The 16,681-nt window shown below is 34.3% G+C and overlaps 2 protein-coding genes across 7 annotated transcripts; both read left to right on the top strand.

Annotated features, from left to right (window-relative positions):
• The first annotated feature begins 2,563 nt into the window (after positions 1–2,563).
• Positions 2,564–8,033, top strand: LOC136233439 (probable helicase MAGATAMA 3). Of its 6 annotated transcripts, none has more exons than XR_010690838.1 (10): positions 2,564–2,815; positions 3,085–3,255; positions 3,551–3,953; positions 4,327–4,624; positions 4,731–5,182; positions 5,267–5,331; positions 5,490–5,546; positions 6,090–6,175; positions 6,636–6,729; positions 7,776–8,033. XR_010690838.1 is itself a non-coding variant. In XM_066023095.1 (10 exons), the coding sequence occupies exons 6-9, from the start codon at positions 5,275–5,277 to the stop codon at positions 6,701–6,703; spliced, it is 339 nt and encodes a 112-aa protein (XP_065879167.1). In that variant the 5' UTR covers positions 2,564–2,815; positions 3,085–3,255; positions 3,551–3,953; positions 4,327–4,624; positions 4,731–5,060; positions 5,267–5,274; the 3' UTR covers positions 6,704–6,729; positions 7,776–8,033. The 6 variants fall into 6 exon arrangements, 4 of the variants coding, with proteins under 4 accessions (XP_065879167.1, XP_065879166.1, XP_065879164.1 ...); XM_066023095.1 differs by having other exon boundaries at positions 4,731–5,060; positions 5,419–5,546; XM_066023094.1 differs by having other exon boundaries at positions 5,419–5,546.
• A 1,004-nt stretch (positions 8,034–9,037) lies between these two features.
• LOC136233322 (uncharacterized) lies at positions 9,038–13,883 on the top strand. Its single transcript, XM_066022951.1, has 2 exons — positions 9,038–11,032; positions 13,507–13,883. Exons 1-2 carry the CDS (start codon positions 10,378–10,380, stop codon positions 13,509–13,511), a joined length of 660 nt encoding a protein of 219 aa, XP_065879023.1. The 5' UTR covers positions 9,038–10,377; the 3' UTR covers positions 13,512–13,883.
• The last annotated feature ends 2,798 nt before the right edge of the window (positions 13,884–16,681 follow it).

Here is a 16,681-nt window from a genome sequence, read left to right as displayed (position 1 = left end):
TTAGTGACTACTGAATGACATTTGACAAGCTAAGACATACATCACATGATGAGTTAATCTGATAGATAGATAGATAGATAGATAGATAGATAGATGAGCACGTGCTGTTAGTTCAACTTTTTCACACTCATAAAGAGTTCATATCCAGTATTATTTTGTTGACCCTATGACAGTAGTCTCTAGCTAGGCTAGCTATATATAAAATTCTTATAGTTGAGGAATGTGATGTGAGCTGCTGAATTTTTTGGTATTATGAGATTCTATGTTTACCCCACTTGGTGCTTCTTTTTTCTGTTGAAAACTAATGCTTTCAGGATAAGGTCTAGAGCACTTGAAAGAATGGTGTCATTTTATTGACTTTAGGTGTCTTTTCTTGAGAAATTTTTAACCTCTAGAACATGTTGGATCAGCTTTTTGATACGAAACCATACGTTTCAAAGAGATATTTCATTTCATAAGATTCGCTTTTTTTATACTATTGATATCACGCAATGTATACACGTGGATTAATAACAGCTCCTTAAGCTCCGCTTCCTGGCTGCACCTATTAAGTGAAAGCGTCCACCACTAAATATGTTGAAGTTAAATATTGACGCAACAATTTTCGATGAATTTGACTGTTCTAGTTTTAAAGTAGTGATTAGGAACTCGTTTAGTGAGTTCGTGTCTGCTACAAACGGCTTCATCCTCTCTATCCTTGATCCCCTCATGGCAGAAGCACTTAGTTGTCGAGAAGCGTGGAGCTGGCTGAAAACTTCTAACTTCACCAATGTTCAAGTGGAATTGGATTCGTAACTTATAGTTTTGGCACTTAATAGTACTAGTGTGTGTGTTTCTCCTTTTAGCGTTTTTGTGGATGATTGTAAAGCTCTTCTAAAAGAGCTCGGTTTTTCTTCGGTTTTATTCTCTAAACGGTATGCGAATCAAGTTACCCACTTGTTAGCTAGGGCGTTTGGTTCTGAGTCTGACCGTGGGGTTTGAGTCTCTGCCCCTCTTTCAGAAAGGTAACCATTAGAGTTACATGGATTAGTCAAAAGATGCCTTAATATCAATTACATCTTTATCCACATCCAGCATTGCAATTAGTGGAATCGCAGGTGTAACTGTTGTGATCGTTACTAACCTCACCATTAACTAATTGCCATGTGGCCCTTTTCTCAAATTTAGGCATGTAACCGAGGTCTCTTATAAATACAAGGTAGAACATATTCAATTAATCCATTCTATTTTGCTCATCTAAGTGCACATTCTATTCAATATCATTTCTCATCACTAACTTAGGCAACAAAGTGTCACTGGTTTTCAACCAATTTTTTACGACTTTTTTTTTTGTCTTATCTTACGTACTTTAAGGATTCATCAAGCTCAGTTCAAATTCTCTCACACCAAATTCATGTAGTAAGCACGGATCTGAAAAATCTACGTGATGACTCAGGTTAATAGTTTTATCATCCCACCATCCCCCGACAGTCCTTCGACCTCAGTCCCACAAGGAATATAGATCTGTTGGATGCAAATGACAACATAATGGAATCACTTCTGGTCACTCCAAAGTTTGACCAGGGAATAGAGACATGTTTGAGCTCTCTATATCCAGAGCATTGAAAGTTCATAGACGGAACAACCAAAAAACTCATTTACAACCTGGGATTGGTGTAGGATTCGATGAATATCCTCAAGGCTGAACATGCTTCGAAAATGGAGGTGGTAAAGATAGAGTCAAGAAAGACAAGAGAAGCCAATAGGTGTCTTGATAGGCAAGACTCTATTACGTGTACCACCGGACACCACATCATCTGCACTTGACTAAGAAAGAGAAATATATCGTCAGACTTTCATCAAGATTCAATTAGAGGTAAGTCGAGGGGAAGGGAGCACAACATATGTCACCAAATGTGCCATGATTCTAAAAGGCCACCTCATAAGCATCACAATTATTTAGACAAATCCAGATCACCAAATGCAATAAAACTACTCGAAAAAACTCTGTTGAATCTCATTTTAGAGATTATGGTGAGAACCGCAAAGCTTCAAAAAATTCATGGACATTTCGTGTGTCAGAAGGGATGTAATGAGCTCATCATATTTGTACTTTGTTAGATCATGAGCTTCCTAAATGGCCATTTTCTTGGCCTAGCAACCCTTCGGAAGGCTCCTCATGATTTTCTTTACTTGCTCCTCTTACGAGAAGACTTTTTCCAATCTTTTGAGCTCGTTGATTATGTTGGTGAATCTGCACTACTAGAAAATCATGAATCAATGACGGAATGTTGTGACGGAATTGATACCGTCACTAATTTGAGACAGAATTCCGTCACAAATGATTCCGTCACACGCTTGAGACGTAAATTTGAGACGGAATGAATTATTTCGTTAAAATGCAATGCGGGAAAAATCCCACCGTCCTTCGAGACGGAATACGAGACGAAATTGTTTTTGTCTAAGATCTGTGACGTTTTCAGAGACGTTAAGTTTATTTCCGTCTCAAGGCAAATATAATTTTATAATTTTATTTTATATAAAATTTATTAGACCAAAAATATATAGAAGGTTTTTATGCACGTACATGTTTTTGTTCTTCTCCCTCGTGCGATAACAGTTCTCTCCCCCAAATGCAAAAACTGAAACCCTAATCCCTTTCAAGAATCCTTCTTCACTTGGAACTTTGATCCTTCACATAAAACCTTCGATTCTTCACTTCGATTCTTAATTATTCTAATTACAAATCTGTAACGTGTCCCCTGTTCTGCGTAGAAAAGTTTGAGACTTTCGCTGTGGTTTCGAAGTGAGAAAGTGAACCTATTCTTCTCTTACGGTTAGTTTCTTCTTCTTCATTTTTTATTTGTAGATATGCTTCTATTCTGATTTCTTCATCATATCCATGTATGTTTTGTTTGGTTCTTCTCATTTTTTCGTTTCTTTCCCTGTTTGAAGCTTTGAAGTTATCTTTTCAAAAATTATGGTTTTATTTTTCAAGTTGGACTTGGATTGTTCAACATGTATTTTTTTTTAAGTTAGGAAAGTTTTCCTTTTTGATGGAAATCCAGCTTTCATTTCTAGGTTTCTCATGAGTTTATATTGCAGGATCCTTAATTTGCCTGCTTGTATTCTTGATTTTATGGATCCCTTCTCAAGGGATCCAGTAGCTCTGCTTGGTCCTGTCCATGATTGACACTACTTTTCATTTTTCTCCATTGGTCTCTGAATGTGGCCGTTAATATCTTACTCCTTCCTTTCAAGCGTCATCCAATCAATGTAAGTTTCTTCTCTACCCTACCCAATTTTAATTGATGAAGCTATATACATTATCTATGGTTTTAAGAAAACTCAGAGTATCAGTGATGCATCTCCCATTGCTAAGAACATTCAACAGGTTCTAATTTTCTGCTACCTTTATGAGTTACATCTTTATGTTATAGAATTATCGTTACTGGTATTTTGAGTTGATCTCTCTGCCACAGTGATTGAGTTGTACTACATGATTTAGGCTTTGTTTGTATTCCTTGTGCTTATTTCTGGTCACTTTAATATAAATTCTGTGTATCTGTAGGTTAACTGCACATTTCATTGTTCAAACTGGGGCAAAGTGAACTTCAAAGCAGTGAACATGGGAACCAAGGATGATGGAGAGCTTGGTCCTTTCACTTGTGGATCTCAGTGATGAATGAGCGTCAATGTAGTTGTCAAAATAAGGATGTTTTACTTTTTGATCTTTAGTAAATAATGAATTTCTTCTTATATTTACATGTGCATGTGCACACATTTGATTGACCTGCTGAGAATGGTTGGAAATAATGTTTTATTCTCTGATGCAGGGTGTAAGGCAAGTGGGTAAGTGCCTCTTGGAGCAAGTTTAAGACTCGAGGGGTCTTGCATGTGGTTTAAAGTTCATTTTCTCCAGTAGCTCTTCTTTGTCTGCCGCTTTTGTAGGCTTGAGACATGCTTTGAAAATGGTAGGTGACCCCTGATAACACCTCTTCCATACTAATGTGAAACTTTTATGTGTTTGACTTTGACATTTAATTTCTTTTAAATGAGTAGTGCATTTGATTTGAAATGGTTTGTGGTGATACTGTGATTGGACATATAGGGTAAGGGGATTTTATCTCATTCCTAAGGCTTTCAGATTGAATTCATGTTCCTTACTTGATTGAACAGACTTGTAACAATTTAACTCATGTTTATATGTTGGCGGACCTACCACAAGATCACTTTGATGTCTTTTATCGTTCTGATATTACATTTCTGTTTGCTCCATTAGAGGTTCAATTAGATTCTGTTATATCAAAGTTTCAGACATTAAAACATTTTTTCTTTCTTCTCAAGGTGGATTTCTCGTGCAGCCAGCCTTTCACCCCTTGCATATAAATATCACTTTGACTTAAAATCACAGGAGAAAATTCATTGCTTACTATCAGAAGCTGCTTGGCCTTCCATTCTGGAAAGATCATGGAAAAAGTATTTGACTTCCTATGGTTACATTGCCTGGTGGATTAGGGAAAATCATCACTTAAGTTCATTCTTGTTTATTGGAAATGAACAACAACTTCTGTATTGAGTTTGCTCAGGGGATCTTGCTGTAATACTTTGGTTTTTACAGCCATTGAAAATCTTATTTCATGTGGTAAGTATATGTCCTATTCTCAAGAATTTGTGCTATTGGGACTTTCATGTTGGTCGTCTGTTATTAATCTGTATGCTTTTTAACACATTTGTTTATTTTAATATAGAGAGTGTTAATGTTGATCAATTGATGGAACAAGTTTCACTCCTTCGTGTTTCATTGTCTAAAGAAGTTGTCTGGAACACTGGGATGACTCTGTTAGGACCAAAAACTTCATTTTCTGACACTAAAAATGAGCTCTCTAGCTTTGAGATTCCAAGGGACTATGGCCTGAACGAAAGGATGCTTTAGATGAATGAATCTTGTCTCTCTTCTCAAAAGCAGGCTTTAGACAAATCTAAGCGATGCTCAGGCATGAGAGAAGAAATCTAATAAAGAAATTAAGGCTGTGAAACTTAAGATGAGGAAGTCTATACTAAAGGAATCTGAATTAATGGTAAATACATAAGTGGTTGTGGTGACCTCTATGAGGTTTGCTCTGAATCCATTTCAAGTTGTAGATTTAGGAATCCATCCGAGCATACACTTTTTGATGGGGTTGTTATTGATGCAGCACATGTAAACTTTACTAAACTCTTAGTTTGATTTGTAAAGGTTATTGATGTAATTAGCACTGGCGGTTATGCACTTTGAACTTTGCAGTTTTGTATATGCCGGCCCTCGAACCTGCTACTTTGATTCCTCCTCAATGTTTGAAGTGTATCATGGTAAGGAAATAGTCCTCATTTCTTATGTTTAAAGCATCCATATGAAGATTTAAGGATTGGTACTGAAGTTGACAACTGTTTTCTAAGGTTGGTGATCCAAAACAACTTCCTGCAACAGTCCTCTCTAATGTGGCTAGTAAATTTCTTTATGAATGCAGCATGTTTGAGCGTATACAAAAGGCCGGTTATCCTGTTACCATTCTTATACCAAGCAGGTCAATTGGATTTTTCTTACCTTGTCTGAACTCCATAAATCATGGTTGGATTTTTCAATATATTAGTAATGAAAATACTTTGTATGCCCTACTTGATTGACCTCCATCTTGTCAATATTAATTTGGTAAAATGCATTTTTGAGCTCCTGGTCGATTTGTTTTTATTCATTAACCCTTTAATCTTAATAATAGATACATTAAGCCCTTGATCAAGGGCTTAATGTATGCATTTAAAAGATCAAGGGCTTAAAAGGGTGGCCCGGTGCACTACGCGTCCCCGCTTAAGCGAGGGTCCGGGTAAGGGTCCCACCACAAGGGTGTACTGGGAGCAAGCCTTCCCCTGCCAATTTTTTGGCAAGAGGCCGCTCCTAAGACTCGAACCCGTTGCACCAAGGGTTTAATAAAAAAAAAATTAAATTGATTAGGAGCTTAAATATGCAGTTTTCCTATTAATTTTAAAATGTTCATGCCATTGGAGATATCAAGTGTATATGTACAGAAGACAATATATTTATTTACAAACTATTTCCTTTCACAATATAGGATGCACCTGGAGATTTGTTGGTTTCCTTCCTCTCATTTTTATGATGGTAAGCTGCAGAATGGAGAGAAGATGTCAAATAAAACAGGTTAGTTTCATGAGACTGAGGGTCTTGGACCTTATGTATTTTATGATGTTGTTAAAGGCCAAGAACTTTGTGGCAAGAATTCTGGTTCATTTTCCCTTCGTAATTACTGTGAAGGAAAAGATGACATACAATTTTTTGTGGTATCATTTTGTAATTAGATAACACCAATAACTCGTCTAGCAATGAATAGAGGCCACTAGAGGTATAAATTTAGCGAGGGCCCTAGGATGTATATCTATGCATGTATAAATTTAGCGAGGGCCCTAAGAATAGGAACAATAGTTGTCCCTCAAAATGGGGACGACCTTACACTTTTTGTCTGATATTGGAGTAAGTAGTTTACTCTATATTGGACCTATTTAAGAAAAACAAGCTTAGACCAGCTACCATAATTCTTTCAGAAGTGTTTGTAAGCTAAAGCCATTGCACTATGTTCAGCTGACTTCCGATCTATTATCAGATTTTTGTCATTCGATGAACAACCAAGAGTTGCTGCATCTATTGCTCAAGTGCATCGTGCCATGCTGAAAAATTGTCATGAAGTAGCAGTTAAGGTTAGTGTGCAATTTAAAATTTAAAATTTATGTACTCGGTACTCTTGTGTTTTCACTCCTTCGTACTTGATTCTTATGGTTTAAATTGGTACATTCAAATGGTGATTTCGTTTATATATAGTCTGATATGTTGAATATAGTAGTGGACACTAGGACAAGTAAATTTGTGTGAAAATCCAAATCAATTATTGTATTTATTGAACAAGGTAACACGACAAACAACACCTTGAAAATGCTGAAAATCATAGTCTTGTACATATTTTCCTTACTTAAATGACATAGATGTTACATTTTAAATGTGGAATTGCTTGAATTTTATGTTTAATAATGTGCTAGAGACCATATTCTTAATGTTTGTGTACAACTTTTCAACAAATTACTAAAATCTGACTATTCAATTTATAGGTTGAATTGTATTCCTTCACAAGGTATTGCAGAAATAAAATAACAGTAGACTGTTGTATTAAAAATTATTTTCAATCGAGTTGGAACAAGTTTTCTCTAATTGAACCCTTACCTTAGCCACTTGTCGAAATAGGTTAAAAAGGTAGGCAACCTTCAAAGCTCAATGTGCCATCCGAGCTATTGCCAAATTTTAGTTGCAGGGATAGATAACCAGATCCAATAACAGGAACCATTACATAATAACATATGCAGTTGAGATATAGTCTTGGAAACTCTAAAATCTATTCTTTAGACAAATGCCTTAAGTGAAATAAAATATAAATTTTGTTAATTACTAGTAATTTAAATTCGGAGATTCAGTTATTCAGTTCCAATTGCATATGTGTGGCTTTAAATTTTTTGGCGGCAACCTGAATTTATGCAATTTGCGGTATGAAACAACTTGACACGTGGGAGAGAGATTTTTATAGATCTTTATTAATTGTTAGCATAATCTGTAATTAATAAGACTGATTACAGACCCGTTAATTTTGTACACGTTGATTTTTCATATATTGCATATCCGTTTATTAGGTCGTCCAGTAAATGCGTATTATATCATTTGAATGTTAACTGATTGGTTTAATTCATCATATTTATAGGAGGGGGTAAACATCACACGAGAGAGAATGCAAGCTGCTGATCAGGTCATTGATGAGCAAAGAGTATATTATGCATGGTGCACATTTTAGAGAGTATATTATGCATGGTGCACATTTTAGAGGCTAATTATTTTAGAGGCTAATTTTGTATATGATCTAAAAACCTTTTATTATATTCTAGAATATTATGCAACTAATTAGCTTATTTTTGTAATTATGATCTTATATTTTTTTATTTATATAAATATATTTTAGTTTAGATTATATTCAATTTTAGTATATACACATATTGAGACGAAATTATAAAATGCATTATTTAGTATTAAAAGAAATAAATTATATTGAGACGGAATTCCGTCAACAAACCGAATTTGTGACGATATTCTCATTTAATGGAATTTGATATTTTGATAGAATTTCCGTTACGAATGTTGCTTTTGACGGAATAAAGATTGTGACGTTTAATTTTGTCTTTGTATTTCGTTATAACATCGTGACGGAAAAACGTTAGTAAATACGTTAGGACGTCTTAACGTTTATTTCCGTCTCGAATTCCGTCTCCTTGAGTGACGGAATTCCGTCACCAGTCCGTCACAATGTTCCGTCACAATAAACGTAAGCGAAATCTGCGTCGATCGATATAACCACGGTTTTGATCCGTCACAAATTCTGTCACTATGACGATTTACCGACGAAAATAAGTGATTTGTGACGGATATTTCCGTCACTGTTCAACTGTTTTCTAGTAGTGCTGGTGTTCATTGATGAGAATCGGATCCATGCTAAGAACGAGATTATATTTACGAATTTTAATCCTTTATTCGACAATCCTATGAAGCGTGCGAAGTTTAAAATGAAATAATTTAATCACTTTCGAGTTACACGAAGATGAAATTGAGTCAAAAATCACCATGTGAATTTTAACCATTTGGATTTATTGGGAAAATAAAATCAATTCAATATGAATTGATTTAATTATTTCAATGGTCAAAATGACAAATTCAACACAATGTGAACCTTATCAATTCCATATGAATTGACTTGGTTTTTCATTATTGGGTTTTCATTGTATGGAAACATTTATGTAGTATTTTGTTTTTATGGTTGACTAAGTTAATTCCCTAATTACCCTTGTACTATTGTTATTGTTTAAGGTACATAAGGGGCAATTCTAGTCATAGTTTATTTGTGTTTTATGTATTTAAGGGTGAGCCCTTTCATTTGTAAAAGGCACATTTGATTAAATAAGAAAAAGAGTTTGTGAGTGATTTCTCTTGTGTTCTTTGGGGCACTACTTTGAACAGTTCGGGATTAAAATCCTTAATTGTTGGAGACTGGGATTGGGTCTTTACAACCTAGTTTTGTAAGGGTTCTTTTCTGTCCGACCCTGATTCGTTAGCTTTCCTAGTGATCAAATCTAGTTGTCGGGTTTTCGAGGCACTGTTCCTCGTGGGTTCGCATCAGTTTGGTATCAGAGTCGAGCTCTAACTTTTCAGGTTTTATCTATTCGTAATATTCTTTGACTATTTTATTTTAATTTTTTTATTTTCTTTTTTTTCTGTTAAGAGTAAAAAGAAAAAAAAATTGTTGTCCTAATTTTGGAAAAAAAAAAGAGAGAGAAAAAAAAAATTGTAGTGAAAAAAAAATCAAATCTTTTCCAACCTATCACACGTGAAGTACTTTTTTATATATATAGTATATAATATATTTATACCTATACATTTTTTTTCATAGCACAAAAAAATCAAGTTGCAGTTCTGTTTCTCATTCAAAAAAAAAAAAACTTTACAGGTCTTTCATTTCCAATTTAGAAGACAAGAATTCCTTAATTTTGTTAATGGTACAAAATTAATTTCAATTTTGTACTCAATGATTTTCTATTGATTATTGTCTAACGTCAACATTATATTTTGGTCATCGAGTTGCATATTTGCGTTTCGTTCATTGTTTAACGTTTTTCTTTTAGGTTGTAAGGTTGAATTTTGGTTTTTGACTATTGGGGTTAAACTGAATTTGTTCGACTGAGTTCTTTAAAGAACACTGTAAGAGAAATCGAGCGGTAAAAGGCACAGAGTGGTGAGCATATCAGAGAGAATAGCCGAAAAAAATTGAGCGAAACACCGAGTGAATCGTGAGTTTTTTTTTTATTTTACTTGATCTATTTGAATTTCTTTTGCGCAATAATATGACAGACGATCAAGTGTTAATAATGTTGAACCGCTTGATGGAACGTATGGACATCATGGAAGAAAATCAACGAGTTGTTCTAGAAACAAACCAAAGCGATGTAATGTATCATTATGATGTCAGCGAAAGATCAACTAGAAATCAAGGTGACTATGGTAGAGAAGAAATAGGTCTTGGGAATGTCAAATTCAAAATATCATCGTTTGGTGGAAGAGACGATCCTGAAGCTTATTTGAAGTGGGAGAAAAAAATGGAAATGATTTTCGACTATAACAATTTTTCAGAAAAGAAGAAGGTACAAAAAGCTATTACAGGATTTTCAGATTATGCCTTAATCTGGTGGGATCAATTTGTGACAACCAGAGAGAGGTGTAGAGAACCACCAATTGATTCTTGAAAAGAGCTAAAAGCCGTTATGAGAAAACGATTTGTTCCTAACCATTTCTATGTGGGTTTGTACAAACACATGCCGAGTGTAATGCAAGATTTCAATCGAGTCGAGAACTACTACAACAAACAAGACTTCATATCTCGATATGAGATTATTGCTAATAGTGATAAACGTACATGTGTAAGTGAAGAAATAACGGGTGAAAAGACTGAAAAAGTTGTTGATGAGTCTGGCAGAGTGAAGGAAGAGTCTGGCAGAGTGAAGGAAGAGTCTGAGAGCACTGCATGCAATGATGAGGATGATGCTCTTGAAATTGAAGAACTAACAAAGAAAGATGAAACGCCGCCGAATAAAAAAATTGAAACAAGATCTCAAGTTGAAAATGATGTAGACAAGGTTGAGATTCAATATGTATCTGCATCTGACCAATGTTATGTTTCAGAGATACTGGTTGCAAGAGAAGATGAGGTGAAAATTGATGAACAACTGTGTGGAGTTGAAAAGACAAATTTTGTTGATTTCGTGGGTGTTGAAAAGATACGTGCTTATACTAACAAACTTGACACTTGTTTGTTTAGTGTTCTAGATTGTAAATTGCAGGTGTTCATCCACGAACAACATTGCGATTCGAGGACGAATCGTCTTGAAGAGAGGGGGAATGATGAGAATCGGATCCATGGTAAGAACGAGATTATATTTACGAATTTTAATCCTTTATTCGACAATCCTATGAAGCGTGCGAAGTTTAAAATGAAATAATTTAATCACTTTCGAGTTACACGAAGATGAAATTGAGTCAAAAATCACCATGTGAATTTTAACCATTTGGATTTATTGGGAAAATAAAATCAATTCAATATGAATTGATTTAATTATTTCAATGGTCAAAATGACAAATTCAACACAATGTGAACCTTATCAATTCCATATGAATTGACTTGGTTTTTCATTATTGGGTTTTCATTGTATGGAAACATTTATGTAGTATTTTGTTTTTATGGTTGACTAAGTTAATTCCCTAATTACCCTTGTACTATTGTTATTGTTTAAGGTACATAAGGGGCAATTCTAGTCATAGTTTATTTGTGTTTTATGTATTTAAGGGTGAGCCCTTTTATTTGTAAAAGGCACATTTGATTAAATAAGAAAAAGAGTTTGTGAGTGATTTCTCTTGTGTTCTTTGGGGCACTACTTTGAACAGTTCGGGATTAAAATCCTTAATTGTTGGAGACTGGGATTGGGTCTTTACAACCTAGTTTTGTAAGGGTTCTTTTCTGTCCGACCCTGATTCGTTAGCTTTCCTAGGGATCAAATCTAGTTGTCGGGTTTTCGAGGCACTGTTCCTCGTGGGTTCGCATCATTCATGTTAGAGATGCCTTCACCTTCTTTCATTTTGAATAGCTTATAGAGTCTCATGTACTGATTTACTTTTGACTGATTGACCTTGCTGGTTCCTTCATAGGTGACCTCCAGTTTGTTCCATATCTCATGTGCTGATTCGTAATCAGAAATCTTATTGTACTTTGCAGCATCTAGAGCACAGTGAAACATATTGATAGTCGAGCCATTATTTTGTAGCTTCTTTAAATCATCTTCTGTCCATTTATCCTTAATTTTTAGAATTTGATCCCCACTGACTATTTCATATGGTACATAGGGGCCTCTTACAATTGCCAACTAGACAGTCATGTTTTGTGCTTGGATGAAGTTCTGCATTCTGTTTTTTCAAAATGTATAGTTCGATCCAAAGAACAAAGGAGATCTGGTGATGGATAATCCTTCTGGGAGGATTTCAGTTGTCTCATTCCCCGTAAGGAAATGTGTGCTATTAGATGCCATTTAGGGATATAGCTCAAGATAATTTTATCTTAATATAGAGCTTATGCTTTGATACCACTTGTTGGTCCCTGGTGAGATAGAATTAGTTCCAGTGGGGGTGAATGGAACTATTGGGTTAATTTACCCCTTTATAAAATTTCTCACTTCTAGTTCAATATAGCACAACATAGAGGCAAGCTCGGAATCAAAGGCAAGTTTCATTCACTAAGTTAATTAGTTTACAGAGCTTGATTATGCTTCTGATCTTACTACACAGAAGATAGTTTGCACAGAGGAGCTTCTATTGAAGACTTAAGTTTTGCGATCTATTGATACACAATAGTCAGAACCGTTACTTATGAGATTAATTTTAGAGCAAGCAAATATCATAAGTAAGTAAAGGAAAGGGTTAGAGAAAAGATACTCAGCGATTTATACTGGTTCAGCCTCCTGCCTACATCCAGTCCCTAGAATGCATTCTTCTGGGTTTTAATCCACTATTGAACTCTTTCAACAGTAGAGCACAAACCTTTACAATAGATACAACGGTTCTGTAAAGTACCTTTCTTTACACTCCACACTCAGCTATCTATCACAAGTGTTTACTTAAAACCGAAGTAAACTGAAGAGCTTGTCATCCATTTTACAATTGATGATTTTTGTTCTACAAACTAGAACACAAATTTAATCACTACCTCTCAAAATGTATTACACAAATATAACTATGGATGTGTATTTTTGCTTTTGCTCTTTTGCTTGAATGCTTGAATCTTTAGATTTCTCGTTAGTGATCAGGTAAGAGAAGGAGCTTTATCTTCAGTTTTTATAGTAGAGCTTGAAGGCTGGAGCTTTCGAAATTCAAAAGGTCCATTGGAGATAAAAATGACTTCGGTCGCTTTCACCTTCTGACTTATACTTCAAAAAGTTTACCGTTGCGGATGCCCATGCTTCTATCTCTTTGAGCCTCGCACACTTCTGACTTCTGCTTCGGCAGAGTGATGATTTGTGTATTTATGGAAAATAGTAGAAGTTGTTGGCGGGGACAAGCTTTCTGTCGCTTGTACTTCTTTCTCTTTTTGGACGCGTTGTGTCAGACATGGATTCAATGCTAAAATTTCTTGTTTTCCGGCTCCCTTTCTTGCTTCTAGATTGTTTCCAACTTTTGTGCAAGAACCAAAGCTTTGGGCTTTTCTTTCATTTAAGGCCTTTTATGATTTATAGCATTGTCTTATAGTTCAACACAAAACTTAATAATATTATTAGCATAAAACATATAGATATTCAATTTTGCAGTTAAATGTTTTGGGAATCTAATTGTATAATTATTTTTGTCAGAATAAAAAATCTTTGTGGAAATTGTGTTTCAACATTTACCAAAAGTAATCATAACAAAAGATGAACTACCATTATCCTTGTGAGATTGAGATTCAAGAGGTTGGGGATTTGATTACCTTTTCAATAGAAGATTGAGTTTTGTTCTGGTCTCGCTGCACTAAATCCAAATGTAAGTTTTGAGCAGCCTGAATATCAGTAAACTGAGTCTTCAGGTCCTCCATGTTGGTGGCGGTGAGCTCCTCTTGCTCCTTCACTTTGCATTTAATGCTTGAATCTGTCGTTCTATAACATCCATAGCTTGTGTATATACTCGTGTTGCTGCTTTAGATCGTTGATTGTTACTGACCATACAAATTTGATCGACGACTAAGAGTCATAGACTCTAATACCAATGTCAGGATTAAATATTTTGATAGTAGAAGATTATAGTAGAAATAGAATTAAGGGTAAAGAAGAACAAGATAGAAGAGAAAAACATAGTTAGAAAAGAAAAGAAAATTTTTGGAAGAAAATAGAAATGATTTTATTAATTCCTTGGATCATTTTCCTAATACAGTGTGTGTGACCTCGTATAGAAAGAGAAGGTCGGAAAAAGTTAGTACAACTATGTTATCATACAGCTGATACTACCATCTAAAACTCTAACAAACTTATAACAATTAGCTACTCTAGCTCATAGAAGCCTTTAGGGAAATAACAAAAACAATTATAGAAAGGAAAACAAACAGAACATAAGGAATAATAGAAATTAATCATCAAAAGATATCAAAAATCACATTTGGTCTTTTAAAACCTTAACCTGTCACACATATATGATATCATTATCGTCACCTATCCATATCAGCATATAAATGAAATATATGTTAGTGTTACATTATCATTCAATACAATTCTAGGTTTTCTTTCACCATTCTTTGTTTCTTATACACTGAGGCCCCATTTGTTTCCGCTGTTCCTGTTTGTTATTTGCTGTTAGCCGTTTGCTGTTTTCTGTTGCTGATAGACAGTAGATATTATTGTATTTGTGCAAAAAGTAGCTGTTTCAAATTTTTACCAAACACTTTGTATTTTCTGTTTAGTTTTTAAAGGCAAAAAACAGTTTCGAAAAATGGAAACAAACTGACACTGAATCCTGATAACTATCATCCAAGCTTGGCAAATAAATGAATCTAAGGTTAAATTTTTGATTCTTAAACATAAAGATTCGTCTAACATATTCTGGTGGAGTCGAGTTTTCTTGGCTATATTCTGTGTGGGCTACACATAAACATAGACAGCATAATAATATGCATGTGCAGTAGAATAAACTCTGGTTATGGCCCCTCGTAACATGGTAATTTGATGAATAGGTCTCACAATTGACAACCTCAAAATTCCCAATTTGGTTGATTTTGAATAGACATTTGCATAGAGATACTTAAATACTATTTTTTAAGTGCTTGTCTACCAATTCGGATTAACATTGAATTTCTTGCTGTATTAATTAATTTCCTATCCTACCCATTTATTGACTGTAAAATGAAATTCTTGATGTATTAATTAATTAATTAATTGTTAGATATATATAGGAGAAGTGGAGAATATAAAGGAATGGTTGACTGGTCTTTTTTTCTGAAAATTAATACTGCAATTAATAATGATCCAGAAAGGGCATGATTATCTTTTTCTAGGGAAATTCTTAAGAAGTTAAAAAATAATAATAGTGTAGTTTGTTGAAGATGTAATAGTCTAAAATAGATATAGTTTGATTATTATGTCACATTAATTGTGGTCTAACAACCCACATTTAGAATTAGAAATGTAGAGTCAGAGTCCACTCAAATCTTGCTCATGCAAGAATGCTATAGAAGTCTTTAAATCCTAGTCAGATACTGTATTCTAACATTGCCAACATTCTCAATTTCACCATCTTATTATAAATATTACTAAATATAAAGTACCTAAATTAATAATATTGGCTTAATAGGCACCCAGCCCCTTAAACTTGTAACTTTTTTTCACCTGACCCTCTCAACTTAGGGGACAACCTCTCAACCCCTTCAACTCTCCAAAAACATCACATACAGCCCCTTACAACCATAGGTTCGGTCAAAATATTGACCCGTGTAGAAAACACGCTTGACTGTTGACAACACCAATGTCACGTGTCATTTTTTTATTAAAATTTTTCATTCTGGCATAAGAATTCTGATCGAAATCCATCTCTGGTAGTTGCTCGCCGACCACAATTGGGCTTGCTCGCCGAGCAGGGGTCTCAATGGAAAAATTTAATAAAAAATGACACGTGGCATTGGTGTGGTCAACAGTCAAGCGTGTTTTCTACACGGGTCAATATTTTGACCGAACATAGGGGTGTAAGGGGCTGTATGTGATGTTTTTGGAGAGTTGAGGGGTTGAGAGGTTGTCCCCTAAGTTGAGGGGGCCAGGTGAAAAAAAGTTACAAGTTTAGGGGGTTAAGTGCCTATTAAGCAAATAATATTCTAGAAAAAATCGGTTTTGATTACATGATCCTTAATGACCATGTAAAATTTGGTCCTTTACCGTTAGATTTAGGTTTATAAGAATCATAAAGTGGAAATTAAAGCATCTTAAACGATAAATTTTATATATTTTATAAATTACAAAATACTTTCTTAGTTATAAAATAATGATAAACTTGAAAAAAAGAAAATTAAATTTCATTTGAAAAGTTTAAAAATAAATCACATATAAAGGAAATTTGAATTCTTTATACAAAGTTATAAATAAAAAAAGAACGAATATTTAATTGGGAGATGATCCATTTAACAGAAAAAATAAATAAACTATTACAATAATAATTGTTGTTAATTTGTTTTTTTTTAAATCAATTAATATTTATTAACTACCAGTAACAATCATCATTGAACAACTAGTTAATTTTCATTTAGAAATTACTGAAGGCTGACTTTGTTAAGCTAGAGATTTTCAATTAATTAAAAGAAAATCTCTGTATTTAATTAGGAAAGTATTTAGGGTCTGTTTCTTTTATCTACTTGGAAAAAACTGATTTTCTAAAAAGCAGAGATTCTTTACTTTTATGAAATGATTCTTTTCAGGTGTAAAAGACAAACAGTAGGCCACTAATTAAACACCTAATGCTGGATTTTCAGGTGGTCACTAACTAAACACCTAAAACTCTCCATTTTTGAAGTGA

The sequence above is a fragment of the Euphorbia lathyris genome, chromosome 6 (genome assembly GCF_963576675.1).
Source record: "Euphorbia lathyris chromosome 6, ddEupLath1.1, whole genome shotgun sequence".
NCBI classification, from domain to species: Eukaryota; Viridiplantae; Streptophyta; class Magnoliopsida; order Malpighiales; family Euphorbiaceae; genus Euphorbia; species Euphorbia lathyris.
Note: the sequence above shows the minus strand (reverse complement) of the source record. Positions and strands in the feature narration are given on the sequence as shown.